Genomic DNA, 27,152 nt, shown 5'->3' with positions numbered 1-27,152 from the left:
GACAAAAATAAGAACAATATAAAACTAAGTGAACCAAAATAAACTACATATTTTTAAAACCTAAAAAACTACATAGTGCCAGTAAAACAAGTGGTAGAGTCTATCCAGAAATCTGTTCTTGGAGTGTCCTAAATCAAATCAGAATTCTAGAAACTAAGCTTACAGAAGGATGATAAAATAAATTTATTAGGAGTTATGCAAACGTCATAAGTATACAGGCTTTGTGGACGCTACTTAAGAAATCAAACCTCTCCCTGCAACACCTATCAGTAATAATACACTTTGCATTATAGGTCCAGGGGAAATGCTGCAAATCCAAACATATTTTTTGTGCTTGGTTCTGGCTCACGTAACTAATATCTTCCCATTGCTTAGCACACATTAGAGCAAGATTTGTGTTGGAATATAAATCTAAGTTTGAAAAAGAGAGCCTGAGAATAGAAATGAAGGACTTTTTAATATTTAATACAGTTGGAATTGTGAGCAGAATGTAGGAAGAGCGAAGGTAGATTTCATGAGGAAACTGTTTAAAACAAAATGTATTGTCAGCAGAGAAAATGAGACGAATGACCCACACTGCTTTCTTCAGAAGATCTGCCAGAAAAAATATTCCCAGATCTCAGATTCTGATAAGAAAATATTCAACATTGATGGAGTTTCAAAACTTTCTGAAGCACCTGGACAAAGATGTATAATATCTTTGTAACGAAGTTGATTAGCTTAATTTGAGATAAAACTGTCTGACCAAAACCATGCACTAATTGAGTGCCTAGGAAGTAAGCAATCAGGAGTAGTTTGTACTGGTAGCTTCAGAAAAGCGTGGGCATCCTTTTCTTTTAAGTCTGAATCTCATTTGAAACTACTTCTGTATTGATGAAAGAACTTCTGTATTGATGAAAGAAGCTATTTCAAAACTCCTTGGGTAGATATTTCTTAGATAACTTTTTATCTAACAAACACTTAGATTCAAAGTTAGAAAATAAGCAGAGAACCTTCTGTAGTGGGGCAGTGCTTTACTGGAATGCTGCAATTAAAATTCCTGTCTCCTTAGTGAGGGATTTGATTAGTCACAGAAGCTTATTTTTGATACTTGTTTTACGTTTAGTCTTGGTTACTAGCTGCCAACAATTCCTTGTTCCTGGCAGTCTGTAACTAACAGTTCCATGGTAGCACTAGGAGGTCTTAAAGGTATTTTCTGTACTCATTTGATAAGAGCAAAAATATTAGCCTGCTTTTCCAAATCAGATCTGTGTGTATACTTGCTTTATATTTAGAGCACCTCAACTTCAAAATGTAGGCAGAAGGATTTCTTTTGAGGCATACTACTGGTAATGCAACATCCAGCACATGCAGTACAAATATGTCATCTGTCTGCTGGTGTGGATACACAGTCTTTATTCTGTTGTATCCCATTTTCACATACACATTAACATTTTTTACACAAAATGTGCTAAACTTTTTCCCTAGTACAAGACTCAATTAATTTTGTGCTATAACATGAACACAAATGAGTAATTAAGGATATGAAGAGTACTTGCCTTCAGAGATCACCTTATAGGCTGCTTAGGCTTCTTATTAACGTAAGAGCTTCTTATTGACCTGTATGTCAAAGCAGCATAGTACCTATTTTTGGAACTTAAATTTCTAGCAGGCCTTTAACATCACACTAACACCTTGCAATGGAGCATAATGCAGAGGTCTCCAAAGTACAGCTCACTTAATTTTTCCCCCCATACATTAAATAAGTAAGAATATAGTAACTGTACCAAGGATACCTGCAATCTTAACATCAGTTCTGCAATTTAGTAGCTAGTAGCACTTAAGCACTCCTGGATTGCATTCTGAAAATTACTGCATACTGTGCAAAAATCTGATATAAACATTAAGCTGTTGGCATCTACTTGCAGACCAGATACAGAAAGCTGCACAAGCAACTCACAAAGCATGCCAAATTGGCAGTAAATTCGGTGTCTTTGCTTTGACTGGAAACTGGCATGTCTCCATGCCCTGTCATAAGACCATCCAGCTTTCTCAAACCCATGAGTAAGATATTGCTTATGTACATTGGTTTCAAATTATGCTAGTGGTATGTTTATACTTTAGGTTCCTTTTATCTTCACCAACTGTCAGATCTCAAAAAGAATATTCTGCATGGCTGAAATTTCAAACCAATTCCAGCTCTGCTGGTGTGTAAGGTTAGTCTTCTGAATGGCTAAAACTGCAAGAACATACGTTATAACAAAGTGAAAGTACAATGTTGATTATGAGTCCAATAAATTTCCAGAGATTTAGTAAGAGGATAGAAAAATTATGAAAGAAGATACATGGTGAACTTACTATATTTTTAGATCTTATTGACTGTGAAGCTAAAAATGCTAATCAAGAACTAGTTCACTGAGCATTGTTCAGTAATGGAGTCTTTGCATGCTCTGCCATTTCATTACTATTTCCCAAAGCAAATGTTGTAAGGCAAAGTAGAAGCAAGAGCCAACTTTAGTATAAAGAAGCCATAATTGTTAATCTTGCACTTATAATGTATCATCTGTTTTGTTGTTAAACCTAAAACAACCCCTCCTCCTATGTACAAAAACTTCTGCTCCTTTGTAAGCCAAGATTTTTGATCAGCAGCCTAGCCTTTGGCTGAAAGCCTGTGTTTCCTAGATACTGCTTGCTTTGATGCCAGTCTGCAGTGCTGCTGAGACACGTTATTACTTAAGTATCTCTTAAAACCTTAATCAGTGTCTTAAAGTTGGCATTTCTGAGAGTAGGATGAGGCAAAGGGTGAAAGATTAAACAAAATCAGAGTTTTAAATAGCTACAAAAATAAAAGCCACTTACTACTAAAGTCCCGATGGGTCTGACACAGGCTCAAGAAAGACTCTGTTAGCCTCTCATGAAAAGTTTCCTTTGTCATGATCAATCTGCCTTCATTAGCTTAGGAATCTTGGTGTGCAGAATTAATTTTGGTCTGAAAAGACACAGGCTGGACATGATATTTTTCTCCTGTTTGTTTGAAAAAGATGCAGTTTCTAGTTTGTATTCCTCATCATTACAGCAATTCTTCCTTTTCATTTCAATGTTGGTGGTGCTGGACTTTTACCTGCAGACTAGCCACTTGAACAAACCTAAGGGGTTAGAGAGAGGCTAAGAGCTAAGGGGCTAAGAGAGCCATTGCTGTGTTTTTTGTTTGGTTTTGGTTTGTTTGAGTTGTTGTTGTTGCTGCTGTTTGTTCTTTGTGCTTTTTAGAGATTTTATTTGTACAAAGGTTTACTTTAAGAACAACTTCTACTTTTAAGGAGTTGACTTTTAAATGACTTTAGGAGGTCATTTACCATGTAGTATAGATTGTCAGAAATATTCAGGCAGGAGTTGCAATGCAGACTAAAACCAGTCATTTTGTTCAAAGAAACTGTGGAGAAGTATAGTTATTATGTTACAGGATTTAGATGCTTAGACAGTGTCAAATAACCTTCCAAGAAAAAAACTTGTGTTTAAATAAATATTTTAACGTTACAGAAAGTGTATTCACTTGTACTACTGTTAAACTTCATGCATGATAATTTGCACTAGTACAGGAATTCAAGATCTCATGTTGAACTTCTTGTTGATCTCTGAAATTGGTAATTTTTACTTCAACCATTCTATGAGTAGAAATCCCTGAAGGTATTTAAATAGTTTTCTAGATATCGAATTTGAGTGGTCTGTTTTGAAGCTTTTATTTTAAAGTCTATCTGCATTTATGAAAAATAAAATCTTACCAAAACTGATTCTTGTATTGTAAGAAGTTATGGACTTGACTCATTTTGTCTTTGAAAACAAATATAGAATGCAATTTGAAAGTCCTATAGCAAAATCTGAACCCATGTTTAATGTGAAGTATTGCATCTCTGCTACCGATTTCTCTAATTTTGTCAACCTATCTCATTTCGCGTTAGTTCCTAATCAGTAATGGTTAAATGAAACAATTTTTTTTGTTGAAATGAACCATAGAGATGGTAATCTCAACTTTAAAATCTCATTTTTATTAAATCATTATTTCAGCAAATGCTCACCAATGATTCTTGATTATTTTTTTCTCTACTTCCAGCTCCTCCTGCAAGTTATAATGCAAAAAAAAAAAAAAAAAGAAAAAAAAAGAAAAAAAAAAGACCTTTAGCTGAAGTTCATGAATTGTGAAAGTAGGATTATTAATTTTAAGTGTGGAGTAGTTTCTTTTTGTACGCAGGGGAGTTTATTGTTCTTGCAAAGGTATTTGGAACAACTCTTTGTATTGGTGAGACCTGAGGGAGCATTCAGAAAACAAATCTCCAAACTGCCGTATTGACAGTTTATCTGACATTAAAAACTGAGTTTAGAAGATGTGGAGAAAATACATTATTGCTATTTGTAATGAGCAATATTATATGCAGCACAGGCCATGGTCTCAGTTTCTGATTGTATAATCAGTTTTATTATGATAAGTGACTTAATGTTAAGTGTAGCTTAGCAGCTGGAAAAAAACACACCTCGAATATTTGGGAAAGTCATCAAAATTCATATATAGCTGTTTACTGTCACTACACTGATTATTATATGTGTGAGAAATCTGAGCAGATGTATCACTTAAATAGACAGTAAATACATTAGCAAAGAACATACCCAGTAAATAGCACTTGGCATATCTTCTTTGGTCCTGCCTTCAATACTATATCTCTTGAGTACTTTGAATTTGCTTGTGAAGTATGTCCATCTCTCTACCTCTTCTATTCTCTTAAGGACTTTTTTCTTCCTTCCCTTGCATTGCTGTTTTATTGCTCCTTACCACAACATCATCTTGCTCTATACCACAGGTTCTGCAGCTTGTTCTGTAAAAATCTGTGTAGCTCATCTCCTATTGTCTTTGTATGCATCCTGAGTTTCTGAGTTCTTCAGTCTCTAAAGATCATACTTTCAGCTATGAATCATATAAGCATTTCTCAAAAGTCTAGGGCTTACTAGCAAACAAACTGTTGTTTTCTTCCATTGTTAGAGAACAAGGCCGTAAGTGTTCTTATCGCTGGTTTCTGGCCACTGCTCTGGGTTAAAACAGGTGTAAAGTCTGCCCTGGACCACTGTGGAACCCAGTGTCCAAAGCTCTATCAGTCAAAAGAGAATTTGATCTCTGTTCTTGCCTTTCATTCTTGGACCCTTTCCTGCTTTGTTTTTGTTTTTGTCTTTTGTTTGTTTGTTTGTTTGTTTTCTCTGTGCTGTTATAATGGTGTGTTCCCCTTAGGCTGTTGGCTTTTCCAAAGAATTGCATGCGTTGCCTATACATCTTTGTTCTTCTGGTGAAAACAGATAAAATTCACATTTGTCTTGCTTTTCTTCACCAACATTTATGGAAACTGTCATTTCACAAAAAGTGGCATGTTATTGAGCTTGATCCTGTGAAGTGCCAAGTGCCTTTCCTCCCTTGAGAGTACTTGGCAAGTAAAAGATCACAGAAACAATATGTTGAAAGATAGTGGCAATACAATACCTAGATATGAACGAACTAAGCATCCTCATTCAGATCTTGTGAAGTGACTCAGTTCTTCCACACTCAGACCCTATTTCCTGTCTCTTTTCACCAAGATGCATTTATACCTTTGTTTTAAAAGTAAATTCTCTTTTCAAAATGGAGGAAGATAACTCTTCTCCTGTAAAAATTCAATATCAATAGAGAAAATACTCTCAGATTTTCAGGACAGTAATAAATTACAACCATCTACAAACAGCTTTTCTGACAAATTTTCATGTTAGTGGATTATACTTTACAAATAGCAGGTTTGTTTGTTTCCAGTGGCATAATTCTATTCTGTGTTGGTATAATTCTGATATATTTATTTTCTGTGATCCAAATTCATAATTCTTTTCTTACAGGGTTACCCAGTATACTCCCTACCAACCTGAGGTCTCACAGGGAAGGCTGGAGAGCCTGCTAAATTACCAGACTATGGTGTGTGATATCACAGGAATGGATGTGGCTAATGCATCATTGCTGGATGAGGGGACAGCTGCTGCAGAAGCTATGCAATTATGTCACAGGTAATATGTTTAAATATATGGTTAAATCACAGCAGGAAGGAATTTGGAGTTTCAAAGACATCTCGACTGCGTAGGCATGTGTAGGTGAGAGGGTTGAAGTAGTGTGTGGCCTTTTGACTGTGAGCAGATTTCTGAATTGTCCATGTAACTTAGTTCCTAACAAAGTTTCTAGTGTTGATGTGTATGAGAAGTCTCAAGCTTTCAGAAATCTAAGGACCTATAGACAAGAGGAAAAGTCTGGAGCAAGGAGTGCTTACCCTTGGTGGACAAAGATCAGGTCAGAGAATACTTAAGCAAAATGAGCATATATGAGTCCTCACAGGCCCCTGTGGCTGAGCTGCCTCTCCAGGTGCTAGCACTGAGGTCAGCTCACTCCAGTCCTTCCAGCCAGCTCACCATGGACACCCAGTCCCTCTGACCCATGGTCTGACTCCTGTTGCTGGCATCCGGACTCCCATATATATACACACCCCAAAACAGAGTCCCTCACCCACAGAAAGCTTGAAAGTAATTGGTAGATATTGGTGGTAGGGGTATGGTTGGACCAGATGATCTTGAAGGTCCTTTCCAACCTCAGTGATTCCATGATTCTACGAACAAGAAGAAGGGACAAACTGTATTGACTGGGACCATGGCATGGCCAGTCAAATGCATCCACCAGCAACTATTTATGTACAACTGTCCCTTCTTATCACCTTATCCCTCCATTTTTTTCCATACATATTCCTCCCCAAACCACTTAAATATATCCCTTTTCCTGCCTTTCGTCCCCTTAACATCCCATAATAAGCCTTGGCCAATCCTGAAATGCCCTTCCCCTGCATCCAGTAATGTACCACAGTTCTGGGACAGCCCTGGGGGGCACGGGCAGGGTGTCCCTTCTTTTGAGTCTTCAACTTGGCTTCTCACTTTCCTGTGTGCCTCTGTGCTCCTCTATGGAGGTGGGCTTCTGATGGGCTGGTGGCTCCTGTGGTGGGCCTGGGACAGCATATGCATGGGCTCCCCCACCTGCTGTTGCCTCTCAGTGTTCCCTTGTCTTTTATCCCATAATCTATCAGTCTGTGGCATGAATTTCTGGTGTCCACAAACAAGAAGACTTGAATGATTGAATACGATTGAATGGTTGATTATGGCTTATAAACAACGGCAGAGTATATCTGTCATGAGTCGCTAAAAGTGAAACAGTTATTGATATATGTAAATTACTTCCAGGGAGCTGTGCTGTAGGGGTATTTGAGATGAATTAAATGTAAATTAAATGAAGTTTGAGGGAGACTATTCAAGGTCACTGCAGGTCTGTATTATCAAGAAGGATGCTACACAAATATGATCGTGTTCCAACTATTCAGTTGTTCAAAACATCAATCTGACACAAAATCACGCTTTCTTAACTGGGGAGAGCCAAGCTATTATGTCAGGCTGCATTTTAGCCTTTCAATAGTACCTGTCTGGTTAGATGGGGAAACTCAAGTATTAAAAACCATTTGTATTCCTTTATAAGAGTATGTGTGTGTGGAGATGTGATTTAACCCAACAGGCAACTAAGCACCACACAGCCATTCACTCACCTCTCTGCCCCCTCCCGGTGGCATGTGGGAGAGAATCATCAGGAAAAAAAGTAAAAGGATATGGGTTGAGATAAAGATAGTTTAATAGCACAGGAAAGGAAGATAACTATATAATAATAATAATAACAACAACATAATGTACACAGCAAACGATGCATAATGCAATTGTTCATCACCTACTGACCAATGCCCAGTATGACCCTGAGCAACCCTGTATGCCCCCCCACCCCAGCCAGCTCCCCCATATTAATTGTTCAGCATAATGTCACATGGTATGGAATACTCCCTTGGCCAGTTTGGGCCAGTTGTCCTGGTTCTGTCCCCCTCCCAGCTTCTTGTGCACCCACAGCCTCCTCTTTGGCAAGGCAGCATGAGAAGCATAAAAGTCCATGGCTAAGTCTGAACACTGTTCTGCAGCAACCGAAGCATCAGCATGTTATCAGCATTGTTCTCATCCTAAATCCAAAACACAGCACCATACCAACTACCAGGAGGAAAATTATCCTAGCTGAAACGAGAAGAGACATTCTTGCAGGTGTTTAAGTTGTCTTCTAATTCTGTTTCATAGCCACTCTTAATTTTTGTCACATATGAATCTCAGTTGACTATCTGCAATGAACTTTCTTGTTTTAAATTGACTAGAAACCTCATTGAATCACATACTTACTGAGTTATGATAACCCAAATTCACAACTGTTTTTACTTTAAAAAACTTCGCATTTATAAAACCAGTTAATTTCACTTCCGTGGAAAATAATACATTCTTAATATGTATCTCTTCTTTTTTCCCTTTTCTTTGTAACAGGCACAACAAAAGGAGGAAGTTTTATGTAGATTCCCGATGCCACCCTCAGACTATAGCAGTGGTCCAAACTAGAGCCAAGTAATGTTATTCTACATTTTCTACCTTTTATTTTCACTTACATTGAATCACTTTTCACCTACACCTCTTCACCCTATACTTAACATGCTTGGAATATAGGACTGTGCTTTGTTAGCAAAATGGAAACAGAAATCTGTTAACATTTGGCATTGTTTCTAATTTTCCATTCAAATATTATTGTGAAATAATTCAAGATCTTTAAAAGGAGACTAAACATATGATAACAATAAAATGTATAATTTTTCCTTTTTTGTACAAATACATACATATGGTTTTTGAATTCAGTCTGATCATCTTTTATTAGATGTAACTTAATTTAGAAATGACTAAGCTTAGATAGTAAAACTTCTCTTTTAATGAAAGATAAGTCCATTTTAAGTTTATAGTTTGTGGTAACCAGCTTCTAAACATATTACTTGGTTCTCAAATTTAAACTTGCTAAATAAAGCAGCAAAATGTTGATACCAAGTAGGTTAGGCATCCTCTGCTCTTCTCTGTTGCGTATTTGATTATGATATCAAATGCAGTTATTCTTCAGTACTATATACCATGATATGAAACAGTCTCAGTGTTTAGAGATGCCAAGCAGCTTCAGCTCTTTGCATGTTAAAGAAAAAAAATGTTCTAAGTCCATTATAGCATCATACTAAATATCACTTCAAGGCAGTGAATGTTTTGAATACATCTTATTGTACATGGTTTTGTTTTCCAGTTATACAGGTGTTATTACTGAGCTCAAATTACCCCATGAGATGGATTTCAGTGGAAAGGATGTCAGTGGAGTATTATTTCAGTATCCAGACACTGAGGGGAAGGTGGAAGACTTCTCTGAACTTGTTGAAAGAGCTCATCAGAACGGGGTAAAACAAATGTTAGTTGTCTCATTAGATTTCACTCTGAAGCATAAAACAGCCATAGGTCTAGAAACTAAGTGTTAGTTACATGAGGTGCTGTGTGAAGGTTACCGTTACACTTCAGCACTGTGCAAGAGATAGGAAATTGTTTGAAAGTGTTCCTTGTTCAAACCCAGCTCCTATGCAAACACTGTTCCTTCAGGGATGAGACTGACTGCTCTGTGCACTTCCTTTCTCAGACTCTTGCCTGCTGTGCTACTGATCTTCTGGCTCTCTGTATTCTGAAGCCTCCTGGAGAGTTTGGGGTAGATGTTGTCCTGGGTAGCTCCCAGAGATTTGGTGTGCCACTCTGCTATGGGGGACCCCACGCAGCATTCTTCGCTGTCAAGGAAAACCTAGTGAGAATGATGCCAGGCAGGATGGTGGGTGTCACAAGGTAAGGGCTCCCCTCAGCTTTCATCTCTTTAGGGAAGACCCACCATGAAACATCTGTGGACCATCTTGCATAGTCTTTATGAGTAACACCTGACCATCTCATTGTAACTAACACCTTTTTTGTTGAAAACTAGAAGTGCAAATGATTGGCTTCAATTTTTAGGAAGAGAACTTAAAGAACTGCGTTTGTGTAGGATGATGCTGTGGCCTGCCTGAAGTGCTTGCTGCCATGTAGGGTGAAGAAATAACCTACACAGCAGAGAGAATTAATCTCACACAGCTATCAGTTATCTCACACAGCATTGTTGTGCGGGTTATTTTTATGTACAAACTCTGCATGCTATTACTGGGTATCATTAGAAAAGATGGTTCCTTATCAGTGTGCAAAATAAGTTCTGGGTTACATGTATATTCAGTTAAAATAGTTGAATAATTTGTGGCACTTTAAGGTAAATACCAAGTTTTGGTGTAGCATGCTTAAAAAACTTGCTGTGCACTATACCTGACTGGACAGATTTGCCAGTCGTGAAGTAAACAGAACTCTAGAGACCTTAGTCTCTCTCTCTGTTTGATGTCTATCCTGATTTCTGATTTATTCCCTCTGGCACTTTTCTGAGGACAGTCGAAGTTAACATGCATAGAGCTTGATCTCCTAATTTGCTGTCATTTTGAAGTAACAGAAACAACATTTTCATTTGTGACTTAGAGATGCAAATGGAAAGGAAGTTTACCGACTGGCTTTACAAACACGAGAGCAGCATATCAGGAGAGATAAAGCTACAAGCAACATCTGCACAGCACAGGTAATGTCATGCTTTGCTTTGAATATTGAAAATGAATGAATGGAACCATAAGGTTGTCATACTAACACAACGGTACTTTGAGTTAGCTTTACTTCTGAGAGTTTTTACTGAAAAAGAAAGAACATTGAAATGTGCTTGCTTGTGTATATGTTTCAAATCTGTTGAAAAAATTGAACCATTCTTGAGAAAAGGGTATTAACATCTGTTTCCTTTAAAAAAAGACCCTAGCTCTGAATGAGCCAATCTGTCCCATAGGGTGAACTTCACTGAGTAGCACTGTGTTCCAAATGAATTTATTTAGAAAATCTGTCTCTAATCATCTAAGATTACCCACTCGAGTAGGAAAAAAAAAAGAATCCATTTTGAAATTCAAAAACTATTTAGACAAAAATATGTCATGACAATTTGAACATGTGATTTGATGCAAAAATACTACTGTCCAAAAGCTCTCTTTATAGTAAAATACCATGATTAAATCAGTAATTGCCTGAAACAGTTATTTTCAACATGCCTCCACTATCTTTCATCTGAACAAGTTTATAAACTTACTCTTTCTATCAATGCATTGTTCATGCTCTTAATGTTGTGTCTTATTGTGAGGAGGGATTGTTATAATTAACTGGTTATTTACTATTCATGAGATGATTCATAAATTTTTATAGCAATATTAAATGATTTTTTTTACAAGCCTAGTTTTACTTGTAATTCTTCAAACTTCTCTGTAGCTGTAATTGAATTTAAGCTCATGTTAATTACTGACAGTTAAATTTCAAAGGGCATTGAGTTCATAATCAGTGTCTATAGTTTATAAATACATTTTGTCTCTCTCACCTTTTATTTTTTGGAAAGTATAATAAAAGTATTACATTAACTGAAGATGTGTTTTTCCTGGGTGCTAAAGAAACTTTCTGCTAAACTAATTTGAAGTAGTATTTGTTAATAAAATACTAACCTGTATTTGTATTGTAGGCTCTTCTGGCTAATATGGCAGCCATGTTTGGTGTCTACCATGGATCTGATGGATTAAGGGATATTGCAAGACGGGTACACAATGCTACTTTAATCCTGGCTGAAGGTGAGTATTTAATGATTGCAGACACTATTCCTAAATCCTTACATTTTCTTAAATAAAATTTTCTTAAACTTTTTTTTTGGTGGTATTTTTTTTAACTGGCATGACCGTCATTGCTCTCAGAAGGAGCAATGCAGGACTGGAATGCTGGGAGTTGGGGAGGGATTGCTACAATTATCCATGCTTTGTTTGCAAGCTCAGCTGGAAGACCACTTGCCTCTTGTGAAAACCACTAAGTGTCTAAGCTGTATGACAAACTCCATGATAATTAATATCCATTTGTGTAACAAGATTTTTCTTTCTGGTTTTGAGATTTGTCTTTGTTCATTCATATATGAATTCTTCTGCACAATACATATTACAAATCTGACACATAGAAAGATCTGTAGATTCAGTCTGTTATTAATTATGTCTGAGTCTGATCTAGACGTGTTTCATGCACAGTGATATTTCACTAAAAAGCTGATGATTTCACTGCTCTGTACACAAGGGGAATATCTCACTTTGTTGTGTAAGAACATTTACTTGTGAGACAGATGTAGTGTTGCTATGCAAATACTTTGTAAGCAAACAGTACAGCATCTAATAGAATTAACTTACTGTTTTTTATAGGTCTCAGGAGAGCTGGTCATAAACTGCACCATGATCTGTTCTTTGATACCTTGACAGTCACGTGTGGATGCTCAGTCAAAGAAGTTTTGGACAGGGCAGCTCTTAGAAAGATAAATTTTCGCATTTATAGTGATGGCAGAGTAAGCAATTCCAAAACCTTTCCTAAATACAATATCATGACTTTTCTCATTGTTTCTATTCATAATGTGCTAAACAGAACAGATTTTTTAAATATTTATTGTAATTTGCTCAGATATACCACTTAAAAAGATATTATAAATAAATAAGTTTTTTTTTTTTTAATAATAAAACTTATCATTTAGGCTTATTTTAAAAGGTTATCTCATTATTTAACTTTAAGTATGCCACTAAAGACTGAGTATAGCTCTTAAAAACCTAGCAATGAAATGCAATATGACCTCCAAAATTCAGGCCCTTTGGCAGTATTTAAAGACAAAATAGAAATCTTAACCACATTTTGGTAGGCACTAAGTACTTCACAAACTCCGGTATGTTCTTTGCCTACCTGGTAACTTGTATTGCCTACCTGGACAAACCTGCTCTAGGGAACCTGCTTTGGCAGGGGGGTTGGACCTGATGATCTCTTGAGGTCCCTTCTAACCCTTACAATTCCGTGATTCTGTGATTCTTTAAAATGGAATTGGGGGACAGAGCAATCTTGCAAAATAGGAGATTTTTGTTAAATTGAACACACTTAGTAATATTACAGAATCACAGAATCACATAATTGTCTAGGTTGGAAGAGACCTCAAGATCACAGTCTTAAAGCTTGCGATCCATCCAGCCTGAATAGTTTAGAAGACGAAAGACAGAAAATTATATGTAAATGAAATGTATATATCTATTGCATAAAATGGCATGATATTTGCATATAATTGTGTATGGTGTCTTGTGTTTTTTTCACTGGTGTTTCTGGAATATTTTTTCTTGACAAGAACAAATACAGTTTATCTCTAGAAATGAGACCTTTGAGTAATTACTGTTTCATTCATCCGTAGCTTGGAGTATCACTTGATGAAACTGTAAGTGAGAAAGACCTAGATGACATATTATGGATTTTTGGTTGCGAGTCTTCAGCTGTAAGTAGACAAAAGATTATATGCATGAACTTGATCTGAATGTGTCAGAAATTCAGTGAAAAGTAAAACTGTGCTTTGGGATAGTGGGTGTTTGTAGGTTGGGTTTGTTAATTATTGACAATTTCAAATGCTGTCTTACAGAAAGAAGCACGATAAAATAACCATGATTTAAGTAATTGAATAATGACATTCTGTGGTTATGATACTTAATCCTTTTGGTCAGGTTAGACACTCTGAGTTTGGTCTGTTACATGCATTTTCAAGGCTATATTACATGATCAGTTGCTTCACTGTCACTGGAATTTTATTTGTATATAACTAGCAGCAATACTTCCAAGACAAGGACTACTGACACTTCTATACCAGTTTTAATATGATATTGCTGATATGCTAGATATATACAATATGTGTGCTAATAAAGTGCTTTTACCTAAAGAACTGACTAAAGCTTGTGGTAAACTGCTAGTATAAGTTAATTCTCATTAAAATTGACTATGAAAGTATTTAACTTAATTTTTTTTGTGTGTTGAAGGAACTAATTGCTGAAGGTATGGGCGAGGAAACCAAAGGTATCCTAAGCACCCCATTTAAGAGAACTTCCAAATTCTTGACCCATCAGGTTTTCAACAGGTTTGTGAAATTGCTGTAAATTTTATATTTTAATGGAATGTAATATCTCCTTTCAAAATTTGTACTGAGGGTCAGTTGAGGACAGTTTTGCATCTGTATTCAGTCACTTGTTACTCTGAAATCTGTTTAGTAGTTCTGTTATACAACTTTTAAATGATCAAAGTGGTACTCTTGGTCACATGAGGTATGTGTATTTTCATTAGACTGGTACACTGTACAAGCAATTATTTGAGGAGACAGTATTGGCAGGCTTACTTGAACCCCTACTTCCTGTATTTGGTGATAGCATTTCTGAGCAAATGATAATAGGTAGTTTTCCATCCACATTGCTCTTAGCAAGCATAAAGTAATGATTTGAAATAAGTACCTAATATATACTAACAATTAAAAGTGGAAGGCTACTCTTACCACTGCTCAGTCTTAATTCTTTTTTTTAATTATTTTATGGCATTTCCTGTGCTAGAGCACAAATCAACGAGGTGGTAGAGCCAGTCTGCTTGCCTTAACACTGCATTTTGTGTTCTCCAGCTACCACTCCGAAACAAATATCGTACGGTACATGAAGAGATTAGAAAACAAAGATATTTCCCTTGTTCACAGCATGATTCCTTTGGTAGGTATTTACCAAAAAGAGAAAAAAAATAGTTACGTATTTATGTACTTTGATAAATGATTTTGATAAATAAACTCTCAAATGTGTTTGTATTTTAGGGGTCCTGTACAATGAAGCTCAATAGTTCAGCTGAACTTGCAGTAAGTTGCAATAATACTGTCTTACTTGAAACCCACATGCATAAATCATGTAGCCAGTGTAATTGTAGACATTAGAGGTAGAGGGTGGTTTTGGTCTAGAACTCCAGCTGAGGAGGCTAGTCGCTAATGGCATTGGCTTTGTCTTCTGCTAGTGAAAAACAGCTTCAAGAAGCATGGAAGGAATGTGGCAAAATGAGGAGATTGGCTTTGAAGGCTCCATTTCGAAAAAAAAAAAAATACTTCTTGAAATTAGGTATTAGCGCCCGAGGGAATGGAGTAAAGCTGCAACAGGGGAGGTTCAGGCTCTATGTCAGGAAGAGGTTCTTCACTGAGAGAGTTGTCGTGCACTGGAACAGTTTCTTTGCTTCATAGAGTTTAACAACAAAAGTTATCTTCAGAATTTACAGCTCATGCTTTGCTGGTTTTCTTTTCTTTTTCATAGCCTATTTCATGGAAGGAATTTGCCAACATCCACCCCTTTGTGCCCTTGGATCAAGCTCAAGGGTATCAGCAGCTTTTCAAGGACTTAGAGAAGGACCTGTGTGAAATTACTGGTTACGACAAAATCTCCTTCCAACCAAACAGGTAGGATTTTTTTCTGAACATTTATTTTTTTACATGGACTCCAAAAGCTTACCTCTAAGGAAAATATGCAAGACAAAACTGGCAGAGAAATTCTGAAACTTCTATTGAGTGTTAGTCCATTCTAGTCCATGTGCTTCCATAACAGTCTTTGTGTTCCTCTTGCAGTGGAGCCCAAGGAGAGTACGCAGGCTTGGCCGCAATCAAAGCTTATTTAAATGCAAAAGGAGAACGTCATCGAAGTGTAAGTGTCAACACTTGTATTGGGAAGAACTTTGGGTGGAAAGTGTAGAGAGGAGAGTTAGTTCTGCAGCTAGGACTCATGCAGGCCAGAAGAAATTAGGTTCTCTTATCCTTATCTGTGACAAGCCTTTGGTATTCCCTGCTTCCCTCATGTGTACCATCTTAAATCTTATTTGACTGTAAAGGCAGTGGGAGTGAGGAAAAGAGACTTCATCAAATGGCCTGGCTCTTCACTGAGTCTGGTTAGGATGGAATTAACTTTCTTCACAGCAGCCCATGTGGTGCTGTGTTTTGACTGTAACACACTGGTGTTTTGTCTACTGCCTACAGAGTGTCAAGGCTTCCTCTATGTCCCACTCTGCCCTGCACCCCTTCCCCAGGTGAGTAGGCTAGGGGTGGACAAGAAGCTGGGAGGGTACAGAGCCAGGAGAGCTGACCCCAACTGACAAGGGGATATTCCATACCATATTATGTACCCACTAATAAAAGCTCAGGCAAAGGAAGATGTAGGGTCAAGTTCGTGGTTATGGCATTTCTCATCCCAAGCAACTGAGAAAAGATACTGAGGCCCTGCTTTTTGGGAATTGGCTAAAGATCTGCCTGCTGATGGGAAGTAAAGAGTGAATTCTGCCTTTTGGTTTGCCTGTGCACACAGCTTTTCTTTTCCCTATTAAATTATCTTTATCTCAGTCCATGCATCTTCTCACCTTACCTCTGTTTTCCTTGTCCCACGGGAGAGGGGAGTGAGTGAGCAGCTGTGTGGGTGTTTGGCTATTGGCCAGGTCAACACACCACAGAACTTTTTGGTGCCCAACGTGGAGCTAAGGTAATTATTGTTTTGATCTGAGCATGCCAGTTTGTTTATTGGAAGGCTCCTAAGGTCTCAGAGCTTGCTTGCTTTACTGTATGTTAGAGTCCAGGGCTTTTTAATGGCTGTTTTCAGACCTTGCAGTTTGCTGTGCTGCTTATCACTTTTGTTTTGCTGTACCTGGGAACATTTTGATAAAAGCAATGGCCATGTGCTTGGGCTGGCATATGTCCCTGGAATGATGCTGTTCCTGTGCTGAGTGAGCTATCTTGTGGAGAGGATGAGGGATTACACCTCCCTTTTTGCCTCTGGGGCTGACCTGTCCATTTTTCTTGCATGGGCTCCTGAATTTTTTTGTACATCCTTATGTCAGGTGTTTGATCCCATTATTTAGCATTGTTGACTTGTTATTGTGCATGTGGAACCTTGTCTGGTGCTGGTGTAAGAGTGAACAACTTGTTGAGGTGACAGAGAAATGTGCCCCAATAAGGCTGAACCCTGGGTGGTATTGTGTGTGTGGGGATTTGGCCAGGTGCTTGGTGCTGCTATTGCCTCTGATAACTTGGGTTTTTACACCTGAACAGGCACACTGTCCCATTTCCAGCAGCTCCTAGCACAGTTCTGGGGCTTGGTCTGTGCCTATCAAGCCCCTCACTAACACCAAGCCCCTCACTAAGAGCAGCAGGGGAGCGCAGGCCGCTACATCTGAGGGCACTAAGATTCAGACAGGCACCCAAACCCCAGTTACAGTAATCACACCAGTAGTCAAAAAGAAACACTGGAAGTGGAGGTCAACAGGTCTGTACCATCAATTAATAAGGGAAGAAGAAGAGGAAGGGTCTGATCAGGAAGCCAGCCTTTTGGCAAGGGAAGGGGAGGAAGAAGTGATAGAAGTCAGCAGATGGAAACCATACAGTTCCTAATGTTGAGCAATCTTTGAGATTTGCAGAAAAATAATGTCTGCCAGTCAAGTGAGCATATTGCTGCCCTGGTTGCTGGGGGTGACAGTCAGGAACTGAGGGGAGAGAAGCCCAGCAGTTGGGATATCTTGCCAGGGGTTGGGGAATCTACAAAGAAATCTTAAGAGAAGTGATAATGCACAGCTTCCAGAGGCAGTTCCTGTTGATTGTGAAGGCAATGAGTTCCTTCAGGTTAATATTGTCACTTACTGAGGCAAGTGGACCACTGCTGAGGGAGCTGTTCGGAATCTAAGAGAATTAGCAGTGGTGGAGGTGATGTATAGTGACCTGGACATCATTCAGTTCTGTGAAGATCTGTATGGCTTCCAGTATACAAGGGCAGTGTGGAGGAGACCTGTGCAAAATGCACTGGTGTTGTACACCAGCACCTTGGTAATGATGGACTATCCACACCTGGAAACACCAAAAGTGAAGAGACTGTCCTGACTCTAGTGTTTCAGGAAGAATTCCTGTCCTTCTCATCACCACAGGCAGCATCTGGGTTGTCAGGGTGCTCCAGGGAGTCAGCTTCCACCTGCTAGATGGAGATGGAGCATGGCCTGCTGCATGGCACCATCTGGTTCTTCCTGTGTGACACAAGAGGACAGGTAGAAGAAGGACAGTGTGCCCATCTTGTAGCTAGGAGCCCATGTGTCTGAACTGCAGGGAAAGACAGCTGCTTAAAAGAGGTCATCCAAGAAACTTACTGCACCAGTTCCTGCCAAGACAGCAGAAGACAGCTGAGGCAATCCCTCAGACTCATAGTAAGGGCTGAAAAATTTATCTTCTCCAGAGTTTGGTGGAGTGACTTCTGATCTGACACCAAAGGAGTCAGAGAATGAAGCTCCAGCCAGCAGCAGAGGGCCCCTGCCTCTGGCCAGGTGAAGGAAAGGGACAAGAAGCTTTGCTGGACTGTAATTCTGTTCAATGGCCTGGCATGCTGCATCTGGAGGGGTATAAAGTTTTGTTGGTCACTAGGGCATAGTATGCTAACATACTGACAAGATGAGAGGTGAGAGGATCCATCTGGATTTGTGGAATGATAGAGATACTTCAAAATTTGTCTATATTGGAGGCTAAGGTGAACATAACAGGGAAAAAGCATCAGAAGTATCCTATTGGGGCAGCCCTACAGGCTGTGTGGATCTCTGGAGTAGGCTACCTCATGGGAGGGTACTTTATGGGCCCAAGGAGGTACCAGTGGGTTTTTGGGGAACCACTCATGGACACAGAAAATTGAAGTGGACAATTGTGTACCTTGCCTGGCCTCTGTTGCGGGTCGAAGGACATCTGGTGTTGATGGGTACAGTGACAGTGGGCAAATGACAGTATTGCACCAACCAGGACTCCCTGACTAACATCCAAAAGTTTCATTCATCTATTGGAGAGGCAAGGAGTGATCCATCAGGACTTACTCACCCTTTAGTAGTTTCATAAAGAATTTTCTTTAAAAATTATTCTTTTTTAACATTTAATGGAAGACAGTTCTATCTGAAGAATTCGAAAGTAATAGCATTTAGTATTGTTTTTTAGGTGCTTTCTGAACAACCTGTGATGCCTGGAGGAAAGGCTATGGTAATCATAGGTTTTAGGTATGAGTTTCAAAACTACAGTCCTGGTTTTGTAGTGATAAGGTTTGTTTTCTTGTCTGTGTCCAGAAGTTTGTTTTCATGCCATTACTCAGTACTGTGGCTTCTATTCTCAACTATGCAATCATGTTTTTTAGTGTCCTGGGTAATTTTTTATTAACAGGATATTTGACACTTTATCTCTGTTCCAAACCAGTTATGAGCAATTTGAATGCCACAGAAGTAGCACAGGTATTTAGTGTCCTATTTCCTATGATCCTTCTCCACAGTAAAAACTGACCATTTACCTTTTTCTTTCATTCCATTATTTTATCAAAGTATTTACCCATGTGGACCTTTCCACTTACCCTGTAGGAAATTAGTTTAAGAACTTTGGCTTTGAGACCACATCAAAGACTTGGGAATCTGAGATTAGTTAGATATTTCTCTTTCACATACTCATAGAATTGAATTTCAGTGGTTGGGGTTGGACTAGATGATCTCCAGAGGTACCTTCCAACCTCAACCATTCTATGGTTCTGTGGAAAAAGTCTTTAATGCAATGATATCCTTATTTTTTGAACTTAATTTTACACTCAGTTTTAGAACTAATTTTCCTTCTCAAAATGGACGGATAGTTGTCCTAACCTCCTGTAGACTGTCACCTCTGTGTGAGAAAACTGCTTAAAATAGCATAGTGAGTGCTAGCTCATTCTTTGTTACTTTGCTGGATCCAGATCACCACAAGCTTTCTGGAAATCAGCCATTCTTGCACTTTATAGGCTTTGTTTTATGAGTACTTTAACGCAGCAGGAAGTGAGTTAGATTGAAAGTGTATTTCTTAGTTATCTTCTGATTACCTATGTATGCTTTGCTGCTTCTCTTACTCCATGCATGATCCTTGGGCTTCTCTGTGTGTCTGTGGTCCTTCTACGCTCAGAAATACCAAGATTAACGGCACAGAAGAGACATAATTCTGGCACTGCTGTTATCTACAACACTTATTCAACCTGCCATGTAGCAATGCTTTTGTTAAACTATTTTAAAGTCAAGTTTTTCATCTTTGATGTAAGAAGTACAAGTAACCAATGATTCTTTTATCTCTATTCTACATCGGGAGGGCTGTTAAGTACTCAATGCAAATAAAGAGTTGTGTAGACATTTAGAAAGTTAAAGTGGTAGTCAAAAGAGGAAGATTGTATGACAGGGCTTGATGCTGGTAGGCAGCCTAATCTTTGCTCCAGATACATACAGAGTCAACAGAAGGTCTGAAGCACTTAAGGTTAGAGTCACTGTTATCAGACATTACTGTTGTGCTGATTTGAACTACTCTGATGTTTAATACGTAACACTGCAGCTTTGCCACTTTCTGTCAATTAGTGCCTGTGCCTGTTCAGATCAGCTTCATTTCACACACATTTTTTTCCACATTTTGGCCAGATTATAGAAAGTTAGAGGTGTTCTCAGTGGTTTCCCCTCCAAAGCAGGTGGGATGTGTGCTAACAGATTAGCTGTTTTTTGTTTGTTTGTTTGCAGCTTATGAAAACAAAGCAGCTGATCAAACCTCTTTTAGTCAGCCTCATTTGGCTTTGGTGCCCTCTCCTGGAAAAATAATACTTGCATTAAATGACAGCTCACATCTGTTTGCTTTGCTGTCTACTCAATAACTTCTGTACCCAGCAGCTGCAGATTCAATCCAGTAAGACTGGGTAGCAATCTAAACTCATTTAACGTTTCTTCTGCACCATTGAAATTACCACAGATGTACCACAGTGCATCCAACCCCTGGAGCTGGGATCTTTGTACTTTCCTTTTGGCACAGCTGCACAGTAAAACACTGATGTTTCACTGCAAGAAGAGAAAATATCCATCTGCTGAGACCAAGTGGTTTCTTAATTGAAATAGCTTTTAAAGTAATTGGCATTTGTTTTAATGTCTCCATGGAGCATGAGGTAGAGGTTATAATGTAGTTCTTCATAATATCAGTCAAACAATAACCAACCAATCAACCAAAAAACCTTACTGCCAGCAATTTAATGCAGCTAAATTTGAGTAACTTAATAAACTTTGTTAAATTAATCCTTGAAGGTATATTTATTGACTTTAGTCAATAGGTGGAGTTCCTAGTAAATGTCTAGAAACATTCTGAACTCCATTTTCCTAGTTGTCACTGATAAGAACCAAAATTTATTTAAGGAAAAGCACTTTCATCTCTCACTTTTTTAACTGAGCTCTATAGAGGATGTAAGTAGCTGTGTGAAACTTCTTATCTATAACTGGAATATTTCAGTCTAAATTTTTCTTTTCAATACAATAGAGAAGAAAACACTTTGGAAGTCAGTTGAGATATAGTGGAAAGTTGGAATTAGTTTTTCCGTTCAGCTCACTATATTTGAAACTGGATGCTGATTACTTGATTATTGTAAAACAAACAACTAAAAATAAAAACGTAATTAGTCTTAAAAATATAAGTGAGAGGGAAGGAAATAATATTAAATGTTTCTGGAATAATGTTATGGAAATACATTCCTAAATGTGATTTATATGGCAAATGAAACTTTTTTCCTAATGGGTGTTTTGACTTTGCTACCTGTATGGATTTTCTTCAAAGAAAACTGTTTCATCCTTCAGTGCAAGTGGCAATTTGCTGGTGAACATGTCCTTAGTGTACCTTTTAAAAACTTTGATAATGACTTGGAGCTGGGTATAGACCATAATACTTTTAAAATACTTTTAGAGATTTTTATAACTATCTATACTTTAGACCCTGTTTCTTTTTCCTTCCAAGGTTTGCCTTATTCCTAGATCTGCTCATGGTACAAATCCAGCAAGTGCACAGATGGCAGGGATGAAGATTCAACCAATTGAAGTAGATAAAAATGGGAGCATTGATATCTCCCATTTAAAAGCAATGGTGAGTATTTAATCAGCTTTAGTGTTCAGGACAGGAACAGTCCCTCTCCTTAACAGGTAATAGTTTTGGCAGCTGAATCAGATTTTCTTTTGAAATAAAATAGGGCAAAAACAGGGAATACATGCTTAAAAAGAATGAGAAATTCTTTTCTTTTTTTCTTTTTTTCTTTTTTTCTCACTCAAACACAAGATGAGACACTTGTGAGCTTTCCTGTAATTTGAGGATCTTTTGTGCAGGAGTGGCTGACTGAGTTTTTCCACACAGTAGGCTCTTTTACAGCTGAACATTTTCATCTACATTTAGTATTTGAAATGAATGGAGCATGCTCATGAGACTGAAGCATTTGAAGCTGCACTTTAGCCTTCATTTGGTAAAATTCAAGGACACCTCTGCTAGGGAAGGTGTTGCTAGGCAACTTTTTTCACTTTTTCGAGTTGATTGGCTGCAAGTGAATCCTGGGAATCCAGTGGATTAGCAGGACACACTTCTGAAAATACATATTTGAGCAGGCTTTTATGGTAGTAGTGAAACTGCATTGCTGAAAGTAGGGGGATGGTCTTTGAATCACATTACCTTGAAGGGTAAGCGTTTCACCTGGCCTGTTTTAAGGTCTCTGAGGAGTGGCTATTTTGTCTTTTCATATCATGCCTTATTCCACAGTTTAAGATTCTGATCTGTTAAGAAAATACTGTTTCTGGATTGGTATTGCTGAAGAAAAGAGGCTAGTATCTTTTGCTGTTTATAAATGACTTAGGCTGCCTGCTAACAGATGTGCATCTCACCCAGAAAGCACCTGATGACATTAGTTACATGCTTTTTTGAAGGTCTTGTCTTGAAGAAGCCTTATGAGCCTCACTGAAATGACCTTTTACTTTGTCTCCCTCTGTGCCTCCAGGTGGACAAACACAAAGAGAACCTGGCAGCCATCATGATCACGTACCCTTCCACCAATGGTGTGTTTGAGGAGGAGATTGGGGATGTATGTGAGCTGATTCACAAAAATGGAGGCCAGGTTTACCTGGATGGAGCGAACATGAACGCCCAAGTATGTGATCTCTGCAGATGTGTTACAGTCAGGCATGTACATTCCCTAGAGAGAAAAAAAAAAAAAAGGCAGCAGTACTCAGTTCAGACCCTAACTTTGTTACAAGATAACACAGGGTTTAGGGGGGAGGTGTGGATTCTAAGACCTGTAGTGAAAGCTAGGTGGTGATAGAGCTCTTTTATCTGAGTTTGCCCTGAAGTTTGTTGGAAGTTGTGTGAGTTGTTCAACGGAAGTTGCATAGACTGCCTTTGTGGTAGGCATTCTTCAGATATGAATAAGAAATCCTCATGTAGAAAAAAAGAAAACAACAGTATTAGTACCAATAATTGTTTGTGATGCATCATGTTAAAGGAAAATTAAAAAAAAAAAATGTAACATCTCCTACATCGTAATTTTTTGAATGCAGTAATAGGTCTTACAATGTCAGGGGATCAGTTTGCATGTAAAGAGTATTTTGAGACAGTTTTCCCTTCACAGGTGGGTCTGTGTCGTCCTGGAGATTATGGCTCTGATGTCTCTCACTTAAACCTTCACAAAACCTTTTGCATTCCCCATGGAGGAGGAGGACCTGGAATGGGACCAATTGGAGTGTGAGTATCTCTTCCTTAGCTTTTTCTTTAAAATAAATCAACAAACAAACAAAATCCCTTAGTGAATTTTGGTTGGTAGTTTACTTAAATACAGAGCTGTTAATGTGAGAGGTGTATTGACTGCTGTTTGTATACTTCAGTCCTTCAGTCCTTCTCCAGGTAATCCTGTGCTGATCTCTTGAATGGTGAAGTTCACGTGTATTCCCAAGTCCCGACTTTCATGTTGGCCCTTTAGTATGTATGCTAGACCTTGCTCAGCAATCTATCTTTTGAGTAAATACAGAGATGGTTTGTGGGCTCTGAGGGCTGGCATTGTGTATAGTCCAGAACAATGAATTGGTGGATGAAGAACATTCATCTATCCTAAACTAATTTTGTTCTTAAATATATATATATATATATTTATTCTTAGTCCTTCAACAAATCATCTTGTTTTGGACAGGCGCATGAGTATCCTGAGGTAGAAGATCACACTCATTTTGCAAACTGTTGTTACCAGTTATACTGCTATACTTTCTGTTGACGAAGTGGTAGACTGAAGTCTGGTGGACTCTGTTTAGGAGGAAGGTGAAGAGAAGCTACTACTGAAAACGTGCAGGAGTGGTAACACACAGTTAAGTTCTAACATCAGTGTGTTTGTTTTAGGAAGAAACATCTGGCTCCCTACTTGCCTACCCATCCTGTCATCAAGATTCAGACTGATAAGGATGCATGTCCTTTGGGTACTGTCAGCGCTGCACCTTGGGGTTCCAGTGCTATATTGCCTATTTCCTGGGTGTATATCAAGGTGTGTAGACTTGTTTTAAGGAGTATCACCTGAACGTCTGTTTGTGTTTCAGCAAGCCTGAGGACCACCATCACTAGAATCATATACACAGGTTTAAGAACAATTCTTATAAGCTGTTTGCACAGACTGCATGGTCACAGGTTATTTAAATCCTTGGAATATCCTTGTTTCCAGTAGAACTGCCTATTGCCATCTGTTGCAATTACTAATGTGACAAGGATTGGCAATAGTGTTATATCCATGCAACCTGCTTAATAATTCTTTCTCTTGGTAATAATTCCTGAGACAAATAGACTCTGAGCATACAAGAAAGCTGAAATCAGGCTTGCCCCTCCACTGTCTCTGATATTAAATTTCTCATGCTTAAAAGCTGGTGATTACTATTTTTCCAACTGTCCCATCTAAAGAGACTACCATGAAGGCTGGTTTGGCATAAGTTCAAAATGCAGTATTAAGAAAGCCAAACACAGCTCATTTCCAGTACTTTCCTCTTGCAGTGCCTTAACAGAGAAATAAGCTTGCATCTGTGTTCGTTTGGCTCTGATCTTTGTCAATGCACAGTGTGATCTGTGACATGACAGCAGCAAGCAGAGTTTGGGCTGCTGGGACAGGCTGTTCACACACCACAAACAGCTTTCAGTTGGCTCTCTGGGCACTCTTTCCCTGGGGATAAGGATGGTGGCAGGCAGCATGCAGTTAGAAACCCATTGATGAAATTCGTGAGTTCTGCTCTCTTTTTCTGTTCATTTCAGAGCTGCTCAGTTTGAGGAGAGGTTTGTGTTGTTTGCTTGTTTACTTTCAGCAAATGCTATTAGTCAACAAGCCATGTATACCACTATTTCTCAGAAGTGACACCCAGTGCTTTTCTGTGAGTGTGGTGTGGAAACATACAACAGCAGTGTACTGCCATAAGCGAGCCAGATGCATTGATGTGCTGTTGTGTATCATGTTTGCCAGTACAAGAACACATTTAGGTTGCTTGGGAATGTTTTTAGATCTACTTCTTCATGTTATTCTTCTTTCAGACAATGGGAGCAAAGGGTCTTAAACATGCTTCTGAGGTTGCTATATTAAATGCAAACTACATGGCAAAGAGGCTGGAGAAGCACTACAAAATCCTTTTCAGAGGAGTAAGAGGCAAGTATTGAAACACTTGATTTCTGCCCTGAAGTTGCCTTTTTTCATGATCTTTTATGTAAAAGTTGGCTTGCAGTATGGTTCTTATCTAATGCTGTGTGGCAGCTGTATCTCAGACTTTACCTGATGCAGTTCACAAGGAGGGAAATAACCTGCCACACAGCTTCTGTGGAGCTACCACATTGAAACTGAGAGAACTGGAAGCAGAATAAAAATGCCTATTTGTAATTAGATGAAATGATGACAGAAGGTGGAATAAACTTTGACATCAAATTGTTCTCCTTGAAGTCTAATAGCAAATTAATGAAACAGTAGAATAGGCAGAAGCAACAATATTAGGCCTCCAAATCTCCCATAATCTCTCCAAGTTCCATATAACAATGCAAGAACCCAAGGCAATTTTTGGATGTATGTTTTCCATTGCACACATCTTCTAAGGAAAAAAAAAAAATAAATTCTTTCCTCATTTCTATTCCTCGTTCTCCTTTGTGAGGAAGGTGAGAACCTCTTGCCAATGTGAAGTACCTCCAACTAGATCCTGGTTTCCTGCTACAATTCTCCTGTCCCACAGGGAACAATGTTCTTCAGGGTCATGGATTTCAGCATTTAGTCTCTCTATAACAATAATATGGGCTTTTCTCTTACATAATGTGAAACTTATCTTGTACACAGCTAATTTGAGAAATCCTATGACCCAAATGGTGTTGGACCACCGACAAATCCACTTATTTTTCAGAGTACTTACAAATTATAGGAGCTACTTTTGGCTACCTTTCCCTAGATCTTGCAAAATAGGCTTCTTAAGATTGTATGGGACTTACGGGGCCAGTGTTCAAATACCAGGTTGTGTAGTCCTTACCTGCTAATTTCTCTGATTTGAGTTTTTGCCAAAGTGGATATTTTATAATTTGTCTCTTTCATATTCTCCACAAAACCACTAAAAATATACTGCTTGGTAGGTATGCTTGGTTATTCTCCAAGCAAGTAAACATGGTGTATGCTTTTGTGTTTACAGGTTATGTAGCCCATGAATTCATTTTGGATACAAGACCTTTCAAAAAAACAGCAAACATTGAAGCTGTGGATCTTGCTAAGCGACTTCAGGATTATGGTGAGTCAAATATAGATTTTTAAATAACAGCAGCTTAAGTGAGAACTTGCAATATCTGTTCCAAACGTTCTGGTTCTGTGCTTATGGATGGTGTATGGATGGTGTATCTGCCAGAATCATCTCAGGGCATCCTCATATGATGAGAGGCAGCTTAGAGAGCACTAGCATCCACTGAGTTGTAGCAGCTACTTAAGAGCCTGCTGCTACTTCCCCACCTTTGTAAACTGCCCTCCAAATGTGCAATTACATGACTCTGAGACATTGGGCCTAATGGATTGGAGCCAAGAGCTCAATAAGGTTCCAGCATTAAATATCATGGAAACACCAGTGCTTTTGAAGTAGAATAATAGGATTTAAACACTTTTATCCCAGCACAATTTAGGAAGGAGTGTTTCCTTGGACTGGATGCTCCAACGTTGCCTTTTGTACACTTGCTCTGGAGAACTTGATCTGCAGCCTAAACATAAGGCTGCATTTAGTAGTAGTGCACTAAAGGAGTAATGAGAGACCACCACATTTTTTTTTTCCTTGCTTCCCTGAGCATAAATCTATACTAATCTCACTTTGGTATTCAGCCTGTCATAAAAAGGTAAAGGGACAAAACACTTCTACTGAATTAAGCAGCAGGGAATGGAAATAACCCTCGACAGAAG

General features: G+C 38.5%; 1 protein-coding gene across 1 annotated transcript in view; it reads left to right on the top strand.

Annotated features, from left to right (window-relative positions):
* Positions 1-27,152, top strand: part of GLDC (glycine decarboxylase) — a gene marked incomplete at its 5' end in the record, with an annotated part of 46,066 nt that overhangs the window by 10,741 nt on the left and 8,173 nt on the right. The window contains 19 exons of the mRNA XM_084504640.1: positions 5,881-6,045; positions 8,419-8,496; positions 9,209-9,356; positions 9,590-9,786; positions 10,492-10,588; positions 11,558-11,663; positions 12,273-12,412; positions 13,292-13,372; positions 13,905-14,002; positions 14,531-14,615; positions 14,714-14,755; positions 15,198-15,340; positions 15,506-15,581; positions 21,704-21,829; positions 22,725-22,874; positions 23,352-23,464; positions 24,110-24,251; positions 25,277-25,388; positions 26,404-26,499. Of these exons, the coding sequence (XP_084360766.1) occupies positions 5,881-6,045; positions 8,419-8,496; positions 9,209-9,356; positions 9,590-9,786; positions 10,492-10,588; positions 11,558-11,663; positions 12,273-12,412; positions 13,292-13,372; positions 13,905-14,002; positions 14,531-14,615; positions 14,714-14,755; positions 15,198-15,340; positions 15,506-15,581; positions 21,704-21,829; positions 22,725-22,874; positions 23,352-23,464; positions 24,110-24,251; positions 25,277-25,388; positions 26,404-26,499 (2,195 nt within the window). The remainder of the gene's footprint in view (positions 1-5,880; positions 6,046-8,418; positions 8,497-9,208; positions 9,357-9,589; positions 9,787-10,491; positions 10,589-11,557; positions 11,664-12,272; positions 12,413-13,291; positions 13,373-13,904; positions 14,003-14,530; positions 14,616-14,713; positions 14,756-15,197; positions 15,341-15,505; positions 15,582-21,703; positions 21,830-22,724; positions 22,875-23,351; positions 23,465-24,109; positions 24,252-25,276; positions 25,389-26,403; positions 26,500-27,152) is intronic.

Source organism: Aythya ferina (genome assembly GCF_964211825.1).
Source record: "Aythya ferina genome assembly, chromosome: Z".
In the NCBI taxonomy this organism is placed as follows: Eukaryota; Metazoa; Chordata; class Aves; order Anseriformes; family Anatidae; genus Aythya; species Aythya ferina.
Note: the sequence above shows the minus strand (reverse complement) of the source record. Positions and strands in the feature narration are given on the sequence as shown.